This window comes from Salarias fasciatus, chromosome 15, assembly GCF_902148845.1.
Source record: "Salarias fasciatus chromosome 15, fSalaFa1.1, whole genome shotgun sequence".
In the NCBI taxonomy this organism is placed as follows: Eukaryota; Metazoa; Chordata; class Actinopteri; order Blenniiformes; family Blenniidae; genus Salarias; species Salarias fasciatus.
Genome location: NC_043759.1, coordinates 13,040,947 through 13,057,076, shown reverse-complemented (window position 1 = coordinate 13,057,076; position 16,130 = coordinate 13,040,947). Strand labels below are relative to the sequence as shown.

At 43.9% G+C, this 16,130-nt stretch overlaps 1 protein-coding gene across 1 annotated transcript; it reads left to right on the top strand.

The window, feature by feature from the left end:
• Positions 1–5,185: 5,185 nt before the first annotated feature.
• clu (clusterin) lies at positions 5,186–15,460 on the top strand. Its single transcript, XM_030110062.1, has 10 exons — positions 5,186–5,306; positions 8,772–8,930; positions 12,891–13,039; positions 13,184–13,354; positions 13,463–13,633; positions 13,732–13,927; positions 14,074–14,214; positions 14,317–14,537; positions 14,619–14,788; positions 14,904–15,460. Exons 2-10 carry the CDS (start codon positions 8,816–8,818, stop codon positions 14,914–14,916), a joined length of 1,347 nt encoding a protein of 448 aa, XP_029965922.1. The 5' UTR covers positions 5,186–5,306; positions 8,772–8,815; the 3' UTR covers positions 14,917–15,460.
• The last annotated feature ends 670 nt before the right edge of the window (positions 15,461–16,130 follow it).

Here is a 16,130-nt window from a genome sequence, read left to right as displayed (position 1 = left end):
TACAGAGTTGTTAAAAAAAAAGATTCAATGACGAATGCTTTATATATACTGTGGAATTATACAATAACAGGCTTTAAAACTGAGCCAGATTCATTCTTAGGAAGCGTTTTTACAGTTGACCGATCACAAATTTCCTTACTTTTTGTGAAGTGTTTATATGATGAATGAATGAATGTATTAACTACTCTCTGAAGACTCTCTGATTCAGATCCTCTGTGTTCTTCAGACTAATTGTAAGATAATTGCTTCAATGCTTATCCGCCCACACTAATCCTGAAGCTTCTGCTCAGTTTTTTTATACACATAAGGATATTGCACAATCTGCCTCAATTTGTTGGTCTCCTTTGGAAAAAGCACACATGTTCTCCAGAAGTGTTTATTCCTTAGGCCCTTTATAGCTGTGGAGGGGACAGCAGGCTTGGACTCAGGGGAGAAGGAGTTTGGCCTAAAACTAAGAAGAAAATCAATAACAGAACGATATCGGCATAGCTATGTCACATATTTATTTAGAGCATTTATTCAAGCGTAAAGTACTTCAAATGAAAGCATGAACGAGAACACTGGTTTAACCAAAGGACAACTTGCCTTTCCATGAGAGATCAACTAAACAAACATGAAGTTCTGTCCACCCTGGGCAGGTCATCATAAAGAAACCACAGAGAGATGGACACTACCACGCTCACGTACCTACACTGACATGTTTCTGGACTGTTGGACAAAACCAGTTTGGGGGAGAAAGAGTGCCTCTAGGGAACATGCAGTTTAATCTCTTTGACCAAGTGAAATGAAGTGTTGTCAACAAAAAGCAGGGGAAATCTACAGGAAGTAAACCCTTTGCGTTCACTCAATACCAGCACTGATTACTTACATGTAATGAATTACACATGAGGAGCTCGGTCCCAGGCAGGTAGATCTGGAAGCTTTCTGTGGCTGAAATATCTTCACTTTAAATAATTATCAATAATCAACTCGTGTTGGGATTAGAAAAGATGCCTGGAGTAATAATCTTTTTATCCTCTCTGTACAATGAAGAGGAACTTCCATGATGGGAGACAATGAACTTTGTTAAAAGTTCAGCAAGGTTTTAAATAGCAGTGAAGAATAAACACCATAAAACATTCTAACAATCCCATCCTTCACTGCCTCCTGACAGCAAGTTGCACCATTGTGGCAAAATCCATCTTTGGTTGATGAAGCTCCATCCAGTATTTGTTTGACAGAATTAAACACCCCGTAACAGAAACTGAAATATCACGGGCAGCAGAAAGGCAGTGTGGCTCCTCACCACACGATCATGATTTAGATAAGGTCGCACTTCCCTGTGAATGAATAGAGAGATTGTTTAATCAGCTAAATAGGCCATGAAACCAAAAGCTGCTGCCACATGTCCGGAATGACGGGATATTTTCTATAAGGTCTCCAATATCACTGTAACACAGATGTTCTGGGTATTATTCTTGATTTCATTAGATCCATTAAAGACGCTCTATCTGGACTGAATCGAACGCCATGTGGTGGATAAGACCCGAGATGATGATCGTCTCTTCAGCTGCTCCTTTTTTACAGGGGTCGCCACAGCAAGTCACTGCAGCTTGAACAGACGTGTTTCACTCACAGCCTGGGTCAGCCCTCCTGGTGCACTGAAATATCTTTAAATGTCAAGAAAGATTGCAATGAACAAATGGAAAAAGTTTTCTTGAATCATTATTATGCAGTGCACTATTGATTGGTGTCATGCTTAGAATTCAGATCTTGTTTGCTTCACTCCTTTTCCTTGTGCTTTGAAGAATTTCTATTTTACAAGTATGTAGACGTCTTCTCTATATTGTGATAAATCATATTTTGACTTCATTATCATTATCATGCGGACACTCCATGAGAGAAAGGATGATCAGTCTCAGACTGAATTTTTAAAGCTTGCAGTTTCTGCCACCTAGTGTTTCATTAGGCTTTTACACCAGCAGACACAACTGCTCAAAGCTGAGTGACCAAACTAGCATGGACCAAAGAGCACGGTGTGTTAGGACTCATTTGTGTTTGATGAGATTAGCAAGACTAAAGACTTAAATTTAAGGAAATGACTGAGAAGAGATGAATAAACATCTCACAGCTTCTGTTTAAGTTAAAGTTGTTCTTGTGTAAACTTGTAAAGCAGGAAAAATGTGTCGCATTTGAAGAACACAATAAGTGAGTATCTGTTGCTCTAAGATTGGTATTTGGGTCTGTGTATCAGAATACAATAAAACCAAAGTTGAGGGTTGAACTTGGTTTTCAAAAAACATTGAAATGATGTGCAGCAGAACTAAGTCTGTGTGATTCACCCATCAAAAAGTTGCTGATTCTTCATTTTGCATCACTCAAATAAGTATTACTATAATGTCAATGGGGACATGTATTTGTATTTGATTTAACTCCATTTTGTTCCTATAATTCCAGAAACAACATAGAAATTGCAAGGCACCTTTACAGAGGAAAGGCCAAATATTCCAATAGTCCACATTCAAGCAAACAGAGAGAGAGTTAGAGAAACATCACTGTATGAAGAGTGTGATAAGAGGGAAGGCCTCCCAGCAATGTAAACCTGCAGCAGCTTAAGTAAAAAACGGTCCAAGGAGGCCTGAACCAGCACGAACTGTCAACTTTAATCAATAGAAAAGTCTTCAGCCTAACCTGAAAAGTAGAGACTGTGTCAGCCTCCCCGTCGTCCACATGACAGGAGCCTGGCAGCTGAAGACTCTGCCTCCCGTTCTACTTTTACAGAACCTCTCCAGAGTGCTGTCTTCCCTCCAGTAGGCCAGCACTCTGAGAATGAAGTGTTCTGCTGGGGTCATATAGGACCAGCAGCTCTTAAAGATATGACGGAGCTTGGTTTTTAAGAGCTTTGTATGTTTACAGAATTAACTAGATTTAACAGGAAGCCACTGAAGAGAAGTTAATATTGGAGCGATGTGATCTGTCCTGCTAGTTCCTGTTAGTACTCCTGCAGCAGCACCTGCATAATAGAGAATTCCAATAATCCAATCCAAAAATAACACAAATGTATGCTGATGTACAGTATCTTTGTGAAAGTCACAACTTTGCCAGTCGCCAAACAAACCTCAGAAGATTTTATCAGGGCGTCAGTCTCCAAAGTAGAAATGTCCCGCTTTGATAAACTGAATTGCTCCGGTGAACCGTTACACCGCAGACTACGGCTCTGCAGGGACATGTCTGCAGCTGACACACAACAAAAGAATCTGCATGAGGTTGTTTCTTTTTCATGTTTGTGCATGTGAATGACTGGAAGAGCCGTCCTCTGAAGGGACATAGTCCTCACAGACTGTTTATCCAGATTGAAATAATATTAAAGTCAAGGCTATTCTGTATATGATATACACTCATTATGATGAGATTATTGACGTGTGATTTTTTTGTGAAATTTCCTCATTTGATGCTTTTTTTTTTTTCTCTCTGTTTTTCATGTTTCAAATTCCTGAACGCTTTCTCACACTTTTACGGTAAACCGGAGCAAGCTGGCTCTCTGTCAAAACAATGTCATGCTCAGTGACCTCTGAGCCGCTGGGACACTACTCAGCATTGTTTTGCTCAGAGAACATCAGCTTAATTTGCCTTAAAACAACAGCACCTTCTTATTTCCTCCAGCTGGGCACCTTTCCTTTGCAGAACCTTTATTTCCCTCACAAAGAATGAAAACTGAAGCGTTCAGTTAAACGAGAACTGGGTGTTGATCTGTTATTTTGTTAACACAACTGAAGTTTCCGTCTCATTAGTAATTCCAACACTCTGCTGTTTCTGGGAAAATAATGCTTCTTAATCTCAGAGATCGATTTTGTCAGTGAAGTTGGAAAACAAACAGGTTATTAGAGCATTTAGCCGTCCCTGGAGTTCAGTTTGTGGACTTGTTGACGCGGCTTGGACACTTCATTAATGTTATTGTTAACATCTGGGATTTCATTTGCAGAACAAGTAAAAAGAAATGTGTGCAGTGAAATTAACCTCAGTTTATACAACGTGTGAATGTTGCAGAAAAGTACAAAATACAGAAGGGAGAAATTCATGATACTTTTATATATCTGTGATCTGATCTATTTCAAAGAAAGTCAGGGGTCCTCGCACTAATGGCCACTTCTAAATTCTTCACCATGAAGCATTTTGTGACTACCAGCTCCTCAGTGCCGGATGTAGCATAAGTAAGAATACAAATGAGTGAATTAGTAATAAATTCAAACCAGATAAACTAAATTAAGAAAGCATTACCCAGATGCTATAAGGAAACCAACCATCCCTCATCCAACCATCCAGAAAAATCTGGCACATTTTTTGCAAATAAGAAGAAATCGCAGTCAATTGAAGAAAGAAAAACACTGCATAACTAAGATTTGTTTTCACCGAGGAGTCCAGATATTGATTTAATACATCAGCAGTTTGACTTTCAGCATTCCCTCAATAATACAAACTTCAACAACACACATAAACCTCTTTTTGAATATTATTCCAGTAGCCGTGAGGCCTGTTGAGTAATGTTATGCTGTACCTGGTTTTAATGAAAGTGTTATTTTTGCAGTCAGTGGTTGAGTAAAACAGAGGTTAGGAAAAGGTTTGTGAATGATGAGTCACAGTGAGGATGAATCAAATGTTTGTCTCTTTGCTTCTCTGCTCAGCAGCGACGCCAAAACATGACTTTACTTCTGGAAAAGTCCTCCGGCCTCACTGTGGTCAAGCCACACATGGAGACCACAGGAAGATGAGTCTTTACTTCAAAATAAGTCAGGCTCTGCCAGACAGACGGGGAAAAGAAGAGAAACTGTTTTGAATCGCGGCTTTTCGGTCAGTTATTATTTTAGAGATTAATTCAGAGTGTCGTGAAAATGCCCCACTGGTTCATTCTCCCTGTCTGCACGTTTTACTTGTGTGGAATTGCTGTCCGGAGAGAATGCCTGCAGTAAAATGACATAAAAGAAGATAGTGCAAACGCAAACAGAAATACAACCAAAAAATAAAAAATAAAAATAAATAAAGAAAGAATTGCCTGTGTATAAACTGTTAAACTAAGTAGGTTAATAAGAGACTACAAACCGCCTGCATGATGCGGGGTTTATTTTGAAGCGTGGTCCAGGATGCTGCTGCTCAGCCTCCAGCAGCTTGGTGAGTGTTTGCAGCAGCAGCAGCAGCAGCATGCCTGTCCGGTGAATCACATGTCTGCACCGAGCCCGTTATCCGGGGGATAAAAAGCAGGGACAGGCAGTCTGGAGCAGCTTCAGACGCTCTGCAGCTTCAGGAGCGGAGTCTCCACCTGAGCTTCCCAGGTGAGTAATGATGCTGAAAGGGAAGGAAAAAACGGGGCTTTAGGTGCTGACTGACATATTTATAGATTATTTGCACCAAATCTCCCAAATCATGAGCTGAATTGTTTAGTGTTAGTATAAAAGGAAGCGTCACTCTGGATTTCTGTGATTGCAGGTTTGTTGTGTTTACTCCCTGCATTCCATGATTTGTTTTCTGTTTCTGAGGGATGACTAAGGTCACTTGTGTTTGTGTGGCCTATTAATGGGTGTGACTTCAGTTCCTGGATCAAAACAGCCGGACTAAGATGAATGACTGTGATGACTGGGTTTCACAGTTGATGCAGTATTTTTCCTTTAAATGCTTTCTGCAGACCAAAAAAACAACAACCATTCACATAGATGATGATCTTTTGATATTTGTAATGCTCAGAATGATGCATGCAGGTTGGCATATATATATTTATATCCTGCTATGCAGAGTAGAACTATTTCATTTTTCAATTTAGACTTGGCCCTCATTTCTCTGAGACTGTTCTTCTGAAGCATCCTCTGGGTGCAGGTATCCCCCAAACACTTAAAATAAAACTTGAAATGAGGCCACATATGCCACTGCTGTCCCACCTGCAGCAAATGAAGTCAAGATCATCCCAGTGGCCTGATGTGACTCTGCTCTTTTCAGCACTGCAGAACTGTTTTTGTGGGAAACCTGTTTAAAAGTAGCTGCAGTTAATTCACAAACTGCATAAGAGACAAGTGATCAGGAAAGATTGATAAAACTACTAATTTACGTTTCATATTTCTGGGTTTTTGCACAGCACAAACTTTGCAATGCATAAAGAAATAGTAATAATATGTAACAGTAAGTAGCATCACAAGGATGCATATTTGTTGAGTGCAGTGGTTTGCATTGCATGACATATGTGATCTTATGTGCACTGTGTGAAATGGAAGCTAAAAAATAGTGCAATGTACGTAGTAAAGTATTATTACAATTTGCGATGTAGTAACTTGTATAGATAAAAATACATGAAATTATAATTCATAAGGGCTAAAAATAAAGATTTCAGAATAATATTGTGGTGTTTTGCTGAACTCAATTCAAATAGATTTCAGTGTAATGAGGCTGCAGCAGACATTAAATGAAAAGCAACACCCAGGACTTAAAAACAGTGCTCGAAATGTTGTGATTTCCCTCAGGTTAAACATTTCTTTGTTCATACTTCCCAAAAACAAGAGTGATCGAACCAGAAGCTGGTGGGAGCACAGTGAGCAGATGGCATTGTCATAAACCCCGATTGGTGCTTCGCATTTTGAAGCCAAAGCTGAACTTTCTGGAAGGCCTCACAGGCAACATCTGGAAAGGAGAATTGTTGCTGTTTGACTTGCGTAACCAGGATCCTGCAGCTGCTATTCGGCAAATAACACAGTTTGCTCTCAGCATTGTAAATTTCTCTGTATTTGTTTTCCTTTCCCTATCTGCTTCTCTTTCTTTGGCTGTGTTTGTAATTCCTCCCCTGTTCACTGCTTTCCTCTCGCTGAGATTTACCGTTTTCTATTTTGTGAAGATCGTCGTTCCCTGTTTAAACCTGCTAAGTCCAGACACGCCGTAATTAAAAGTGAGAGCTTAATTATGTGATTTTGTGTTTTTTGTGCCTTGTGTATTAAAAAGCGTGAATATATTTGTTGACGCAGAGGGTAGAAAGTGGGACATTTCTTTGCTTCCGTGCGGACGTTCTGCTGAGGTTACCTGATCAGTAACCTTGTAGCAGTACTGCCATGAAAACAGAGTGGTTACAATGACTGTGCTGATCACGTAGGTGTGGTTTTCTACTTTTAATAAATCTGTATATTCCCTATAATCAATTTTCAATCAAATATGTCAGAAACACAAACAGTATAAACCTTTTTGGACAGATTTGCTGCCACTCTGTTACTCCCACAACATTCCGTTTGTACTGTACTTTGCTCGTTTCCATAGAAACTGCAGGGGATGGCGGGCGAGCAGGTTACTGGGAACAGATATCACCACAGAGGAGGAAAAAAAAACATTTCTTTTCACGTAAAATAGTTTTAAATGCAAACTTTCCACATCTTTATGTAAAGCTTTGTGCTGCCCTCGTCTTTACGCCTGTTTAGATGAGCTACAGACTACAGTGCTCCGTGCACTGCAGCCTTGTCCACATACTTTTATTCTTATAAGGTTTTTTATAGTCGGGCACCCTCATCGTTACAATAAAAGCTCCTGGACCAAATGAAACACAGATGGGGTTTTTTTTTCATGTGGTCCAACTAACAAAGATACTGTTGTGGGCTTTTACTGACTCTGTATGAACACATGCAGATGTAAATATGTGCTTAGAGTAATTTAATCTGATTTTTCCCTTGGGATTAAAGTTTAGGGACAATATTACAGATACATCTGGTGAACTAAATTTCAGTAAACGGTCATGTTATTCTGAATGCATGCCAAATGTTCTGTTCACCAAATCATGTTGACAAATTAGAATGCAGAAAAAGATGTTGTTTTTTTTACAGTAACTGTCAAAATGACAAACAAGATAGTATCCAGTGATCCTGTATTTCATACTCCACTGAGTCCTACTGTCTGACGATATGTGTAATAAATACATGATGTTCATTTAACCCGTCCTGATGAACTGTGACGGTGCAGTTCCTACAGAGCCATAATGATGACGAGTTATTGATTTAAATTTACTTGAAACTTGGATTCCAGGAATTCGTTTTCCTGGAGAATTTCTATTGTCAAACAATTCATATTTCTGATTCAGAAACAGAGACTGATATTTAATGGAGCGGACAATGAAAGCTTCAGATTCCTCTCTATGAAATAGTGCTGCTGCATTTAGCCGCATATTTTGAGTGAAAGCAAAGGATTACAGCCAACGGCAGAACTAATCAGCAGAGATTAGACCCGCTCAAACTGAGGGAGTTATTGCATCTGGGAAAATGCTGCAACAAGAGACGAGGCGGTCAGTCCATCTGTCCAGTGCATTTTCTCTCATCATCCATCTTCTGCGTGAGAAAGTGTGAGGCGACAGTTCACCTTCTGTCATTGTTGAATAAACGGGCAGCTGACCAAGCACACATCGGGGGGGGGGAAAAGAGGGTAAACGGAGAAAGAGCCTGCTGTCCGGTTTACATAATGCTTCTCAAAGGCACAGTCGGTCAGAGACGCTCATCAGAGGTCAGCTTGGTCGCAGCGTCCTCACTGGAATGATTGAAACCAGAGACAAAGAGGAAGATCTCCTCATCGGGAATGACTTTGAATTATTAATATATATTGATTGGGGTGCCTATTTTAATACTTTTGCTGTGTCAGACTGAGAAGTGCTCAACCATTTATTTAAGCTGCGTAGAGCCAAAAGTGGTTTCTATGTGGCGCGTGTCGCCCTCTGGGGGAAGAAGGGAATCATTACAACAACATTACAGCTCAGATGAATGCTGCATGATGGCTTTCTCTTCCAGGTCTTTCTCATCATTGCCTGCTGGCCCCGTGAGAGGCAGAGAGGATGCTAATGATGATGATGATGATGAAGAAGAAGGGGTCCAAGTCTCTGGCCGTGGTGGCGCTTCTCGTGGCTTCAGCCAACTGCATCCTGCCGCCATCCAAAGAAGATCTCAATGGTGAGTTCAGACCCAGATGCCACGTGGTGACAGCAGAATGACTGCTTTGGCAGTTTAAACATGGTCATGTACTTGATGTTCAGTCACTGAAAAGATTGTATTCAAGAAAATTTAGTTTCACTCTTTATTTATTTATTGATTTGATCTTTGAGATTGTTGGGGAAACCACAGCACCTGGAGAAAAACCCACACACAGACATGTAGAACCTCCATGTGATGGCTGTACCTATGGCCACACAGCCCAAAGCACCACTCGTCTGACTCCGACACCTTCAGACGAAGACGGGATGGGGGGGCTTTAGGTAGATTTTTTTTTTTCTTCTGAAAAAGACTGCGGATCCTCTGCCACAGTGTCCTCTTCTTTTTCTGATGAGCACCACTCGTCCGACTCCGACACCTTCAGACGAAGACGGGATGGGGGGGCTTTAGGTAGATTTTCTTTTTCTTCTGAAAAAGACTGCGGATCCTCTGCCACAGTGTCCTCTTCTTTTTCTGATGAGCACCACTCGTCCGACTCCGACACCTTCAGACGAAGACGGGATGGGGGGGCTTTAGGTAGATTTTCTTTTTCTTCTGAAAAAGACTGCGGATCCTCTGCCACAGTGTCCTCTTCTTTTTCTGATGAGCAATGTCAACCTCAATCTGCAGAGCCAGCAGCTTCTGGTTCATCTCTTCAAAACACCTCTGCCTCATGGCCCTGTCTTCCTGGAGAGCCTCTTTCAAGGTCTTGACTGACTCGAGAAGCTCGGCGTGTTCCTGGCTCATCTTGGACCTTTGATCCTCCAGATCCTTCTGCAGCTGGCCCACAGTTTTCTTCAAACGGGAACTTTCTTCCTCCTGTTTCGCCAGTAGTGTGGACATCTCCTCTTCGAACTGCCGTCTTTCGTCCACTTGTTGTCTCTTTATATTTTCCAGCTCAGTTTGAATGTGGACTGCCTTCTCCTTTTGCTCGGCTATGCAGGCCTCTGTGTCTGCTCTCTTCTCCCTTTCAGCCTTTAAAGCAGTTTTCATTTCTTCAGCGGTCTTGGACATTTCAGTGCAGGCTGTGTCCTTTTTCTGAAGCTTCTCAGACACGGCTGATAGTAATTCTTTGGCCTCTTTTCTGCTTGTTTCAAATCTCTTCCTCAACTGTTCCACCTCAATGAAAATTTCAGCATTTTCCTTTTCGATTAAGGCTATTTGCTGATCTTTGGCCTTCGCCAGCTCCTCAAACTGCTTTAGAGGGACTTGAAGCGGTGCTTCTTGGCTCTGCTGGTGGTTCTGAAAGTTGATCTCATTGATAGGCTGCTGATGCTGTTGCCGATTGGCGATTGTTTTTCTCTCTTGCACCTCTGCAGCAGGCTGCACTTTGACCTCTCTGCTCTGTGCTGATTTCTGTATTGTCACACGTATCTGCCTCGATGCTCTCTGCTTCGGTCTCGCTCCGGCAGGATATGACTGCGTCAGTGGCACGTCTGGGGTTGTGGGCGCTGTTGCCACTTGCTGTGCTTGAGCAGTCTGGGTTTGGAGTGCTGCAGTGGGATGTGGCTGACGAGAATTGTGGGGCTTTTCTGGGGCCGCAACAGGCTTTCCATGTTGGGCCAGCTTCAACCGGGGAGTCGACTCAGCGAGCCCTACAGGGGCTACAAGCTTTGGCTTCTCCTCGGTGCTCACTTCAGGCACGCATGCGTTCATCTGGCTTCCTGTCTCCTGTTTCGCCAGGAGTGTGGACATCTTCTCTTTGAACTGCCGTCTTTCGTCCACTTGCTGTCTTTTTATATTCTCCATCTCAGTTTGAATGTGGACTGCCTTTTTCTTTTGCTGGACCACGCAGGCCTCTGTGTCTGCTCTCTTCTCCCTTTCAGCCTTTAAAGCAGTTCTAATTTCTTCAGCGGTCTTGGACATTTCAGTGCAGACTGTGTCTTTTTTCTGAAGCTTCTCAGACGCGGCTGATAATAATTCTTTGGCCTCTTTTCTGCTTGTTTCAAATCTCTTCGTCAACGGTTCCACCTCCATGAAAATTTCAGCATTTTCCTTTTCGACTAAGTCTGTTTGCTGCTCTTTGGCCTTCGCCAGCTCCTCAAACTGCTTTCGAGGGACTTGAAGCGGTGCTTCTTGGCTCTGCTGGTGGTTCTGAAAGTTGATCTCATTGATAGGCTGCTGATGCTGTTGCCGAGTGGTGATTGCTTTTCTCTCTTGCACCTCTGCAGCAGGCTGCACTTTGACCTCTCTGCCCTGTGCTGATTTCTGTATTGTCACACGTATCTGCCTCGATGCTCTCTGCTTCGGTCTCGCTCCGGCAGGATATGACTGCGTCAGTGGCACGTCTGGGGTTGTGGGCGCTGTTGCCACTTGCTGTGCTTGAGCAGTCTGGGTTTGGAGTGCTGCAGTGGGATATGGCTGACGAGAATTGTGGGGCTTTTCTGGGGCCGCAACAGGCTTTCCACGTTGTGCCAGCTTCAACCGGGGAGTCGACTCAGCGAGCCCTGCAGGGGCTACAAGCTTTGGCTTCTCCTCGGTGCTCACTTCAGGCACACATGGGTTCATCTGGCTTCCTGTCTCCTGTTTCGCCAGGAGTGTGGACATCTTCTCTTTGAACTGCCGTCTTTCGTCCACTTGTTGTCTCTTTATATTTTCCAGCTCAGTTTGAATGTGGACTGCCTTCTCCTTTTGCTGGGCCGCGCAGGCCTCTGTGTCTGCTCTCTTCTTCCTTTCAGCCTTTAAAGCAGTTCTAATTTCTTCGGCGGTCTTGGACATTTCAGTGCAGACTGTGTCCTTTTTCTGAAGCTTCTCAGACTCGGCTGATAATAATTCTTTGGCCTCTTTCCTGCTTGTTTCAAATCTCTTCCTCAACTGTTCCACCTCAATGAAAATTTCAGCATTTTCCTTTTGGATTAAGTCTGTTTGCTGATCTTTGGCCTTCGCCATTACCTCAAACTGCTTTAGAGGGACTTGAAGCGGTGCTTCTTGGCTCTGCTGGTGCTGTTGCCGAGTGGTGATTGCTTTTCTCTCTTGCACCTCTGCAGCAGGCTGCTCTTTGACCTCTCTGGCCTGTGCTGGTTTCTGCATGGTCACAGGTATCTGCCTCGATGCTCTCTGCTTCGGTCTCGCTTCGGCACGATATGACTGCGTCAGTGGCACGTCTGGGGTTTCGGGCGCTGTTGCCACTTGCTGTGCTTGAGCAGTCTGGGTTTGGAGTGCTGCAGTGGGATGTGGCTGACGAGAATTGAGGGGCTTTTCTAGGGCCGCAACAGGCTTTCCACGTTGTGCCAGCTTCAACCGGGGAGTCGACTCAGCGAGCCCTGCAGGGGCTACAAGCTTTGGCTTCTCCTCGGTGCTCACTTCAGGCAAACATACGTTCATCTGGCTCTGTTTGCGGCCCTTCTTATTTTTCCCTCCTGGGTCTTTCTTCTGTGCGACAGTGCCACCTCTTGGTTCCCTCTGGAGAGGGGGAAACTCTTCTTCTGACTGCAACCAGTTGTCAGGGAATTCCTGCTGACGGGGTTCTTGGACCCAGGGATTGACTGCTGGCGTCTCGTTCACCGTACCTCGAAAGTAACGTGGTTTTCTCTGCGTCATCTTGCTGTTCTCGCTGAATGTGTCTTCACCGAACTCTTCTCTTGCTGAGTGAGGAACCCTGTGGCTGAGTCTGAGGTTCTGCTGTCCTGTCCTGCCTTTGATCTTTTGATGATCCTTTCATCTGTGATGTCATAGCTTGTCTGAGTGCAGCTTGTTTCCATAGCAACAGACCCAAAGCTGCAGCCTGTCATGGCTGATCTCAGCCAGAATAAATATGAAAATAGAATGAAAAGTGATGTAAATAAATACGATTTCAGACGACATTCATTTGTGCTTTTATTTTGTTCAACACTACTTTAAGCACAGCGGAAAATGACCACTGGTGCTCTTCCCGGATAGTTTAGTGTGACAAGTTGGTCATTTTTACACATTTCTATTTATTTTGTTTGTTTGTTTTCCCAGACATTTCCATCCAGGGGGAAAAGTATCTGGACCAGCAGATTGAAAATGCCATCAATGGCGTGAAGGAGATGAAAACTGTGATGCAGAAATCCTCTGAGGACCACCAGAACTTTTTGGATGCTCTAGAGAAAACCAAGCAGCAGAAAGAGGTAGATTGGCATTTTTGAGTTTTCTTCAGGGTTTTTAAAGGCAACATGCAGAATTTGTTTCACTTTAAAACCATTAAATTAACCAATAGCAGTTAAGAAAACAAAAGAAGTCACAAAGTGAGAGTTTCGCTCCTCTGGATGCAGGAGGCCATACGTACCGCTCAGGAGATGGAGGCCAGGCTGGAGCAGGAGGAGGAGGTCTGCAACGAGACCACGAGGGCCCTGTGGGAGGAGTGCAAGCCCTGTCTGAAGAACACCTGCATCAAGTACTACTCCCGAACCTGCAGCAGTGGATCCGGCCTGGTGGGACGGCAGGTCAGCGCATGCAAACCAGAATATCAGTTCTCGTGACATTATTATGAAAGACATCAGATTCTATGGAACATCACTCTCACTGATTCGTGCGATTTTTTTTGTCTGCAGCTGGAGGAGGTGTTGAACCGAACGTCTCCGTTCTCCATTTTTATCAACGGGCAGAAGATCGACACTCTGATGCAGGAAGAGCAGCGTCAGAACAAAGAGTTCAAGGACCTGGAGGACAGATACACAGAGATGGAGGGCGGCGTGGACAGCATCTTCTCAGACAGCATGAAGGTAGAGTTCACCCGTTTCCTCGCATCCATTCGAAAAAACAGTCTTCACTGACTTCTAGTTGAAATATGAGTCAAGCTCTGTGTCCGTCTGTTTCTCAGGTGGCTGACCACGTTCACTACAACCCTCCCATGTTTTACATCCCAAACTTCCTCTCGCCGTACATCCGTCGGGCCAGAAGCGTCCGCTCTCTGTTCCGCAACCCCTTCCATAACTTCCACAGCATGTTCTCCCCGATGATGGGCAGGAACTTCTTCGGCTCCATGATGGACGTCGACAGCGACTCTCCCAACGAGGGTACGAGCTCCCTCTGCTCGGGGTCGTGGGGTGGTGCGGGCGGGTGACAAAACTAACATTTGATTTGAAGAAAACAGTGTTCAAGATGAGAAGCACGTCTCAGCTTTGGAGTAAAGATTAAAAAGATTGTGCGTTTGTGGGCACAGATGGCAACGTGAACGAGGACGTGGTCATTACCCGGCCTTTCGGCGATGGCAGCATGACCTGCAGAGAGATTCGACGGAACTCGGCCGGCTGCCTCAAGTTCCGCGACGAGTGTCAGAAGTGCAAAGAAATCGAGCATGTTGGTGAGATAACTCACCTCGCTTTTATTACTGCTAATTGCAGAGACGTGTTATAAGTGGTTTTTTTATGTCGGTGGATGGTTTTGACTCGTTTCTTGCTCCCAGACTGCTCTGGGAAGAAACCCCTGGAAGGCCCCGAGAAGGAGAAGCTGGAGGAGGCGCTGGCGATGGCCGAGCGCTTCACGCAGCAGTACAGCTCACTGCTGAGGAGGTTCGAGGAGCAGATGTTCAACACCTCCTCCGTCCTCGACCTCTTCAACAGGCAGTTCGGTTGGGTGTCGTCTCTGGCGAACAACACCAAGGACGGCATCTTCCGCGTTCAGACGGTGTGTGTTCTACTCTACAGCCTTCTGATGAAACTTTTTGACCGACCAGACAATCTTAAACCGTCGCTCCTCGCTCTGCAGGTGGTCTGCAAGGACTCCGAGGAGAATCCCGTAGACACCAAGGTGTCGGTGCGGCTCTTCGACTCTCCGCCCATGAACCTCACCGTGCCGGGCGACATCCCCTGGACCGACCCCAAGTTCTCCGAGGTGGTGGCTCAGGAGGCTCTGGACCGGTACAAGGAGACCAGCGTGTGAGTGTTACACCTGAAGAGTTACGCTGCAGATTAAATTCCTTTTGAGAGAGAAACAGATGCTTAAAAAGCTCTCTGGTGAGTTTTGATCTCCTTCTCTGTTATTTTTCCTCAGTGTGGTGAAATAAGCTCAAGGACCTGCAAGCGATGAACTTCCGGATTCATCGAAACAAAAAACACCTGAAGCAAACTCATTGTTCCTCTTTTAAGTCCTGCTAATGCAAAATAACAGTTTAACCTCAGAGATTTGTATTGTTCCATTAGTCCTGCTGTAAGATATTCATTAGATGTCTGTAGAGCCAAATGCTAAAAGCCACCATATTTCATGCTAATGTTTTACTCCTGTAGTTTGGGAACTTGGCCTGTTGCTTTTGGCTGCACTAACATGAGATTCTTAACTTCTGCAAGTTTTTTTTAAAAAAACTCAAAATTTCTGCTAAGATTTAGGAGAAACTTAGGATGTCTTCAAACTATTGCCGTGACTTTAATGACCTTTCACTCCCTTCTACAAATCTCAGATCACAAGAGTCTGAGTTGGTTGAAGTGTTTGAGTGTGCTGGAGTTAAAATCACTGATCAGGAGGAAAGAAATGTTATTTTTGGAATAGCTTGTAGCGGCAGCCGAGCAGTGAAACGATGTTTAGAGATTCAATAAAAACATGTTAAACTCTCACCTGTGCGTTATTCCGAAGCGGGGACGGGTGCGTAATCACATAAATGAAGGAGAACCGTGTTTAAAATATTGTGCCGTTTTTTTATTTTTGTGTAAAAATCACACAGCTGCTAGTTGACTCTGCAGAGATACAGTACATCCATGCAGTTAAACATCTAGGATCCCACAGCCAAAGAGAGAAGGAATTAAATAGAATATTCTTTCGCTGTTAGTCAGCAATTAATGCAAATTTACATATGAGTCCAAAAAAAGTGTGTATCATATACAATATACAACACAGATCTGGGAGCGAATAGCATTCAAAATCCCATCAACAGGCTTCATTATTAAAGACTGATTGCTCTTGCCTGCCTGGACTGCCTTTGGGGTGAGGGGGGGTGAGGAGGGGAGGGGCGCTGTTGTGCTAGCAAACATTAAATCAATCCCACTTGAAGGTGTTTAATAGGGTTTTAAATGGTATTAGTTCCAAGTCTGGAGACAGTGAAACACGCACGCGCGCGCGCGCACACACACACACGCACACACCAAGTACATCATTGTCCTCAACAGCAGAAAAGAAAGAAGGCGGGCCTTGATACCACAAGGACGAGAGAGGTCAGTCAGCCGCAGCGGAAACCTGAACGCCGGTGGAGGGGAGTAAGGCTTTAGAAGAACGACGCTTCGTCAACAC

Coding starts and splice junctions, on each gene's coding strand:
- clu (XM_030110062.1), top strand. CDS start 8,816: ATGCTAATGATGATGATGATGATGAAGAAGAAGGGGTCCAAGTCTCTG. Junction 13,040..13,183: donor AAACCAAGCAGCAGAAAGAG/GTAGATTGGCAT, acceptor CTCTGGATGCAG/GAGGCCATACGTACCGCTCA. Junction 13,355..13,462: donor CCGGCCTGGTGGGACGGCAG/GTCAGCGCATGC, acceptor TTTTGTCTGCAG/CTGGAGGAGGTGTTGAACCG.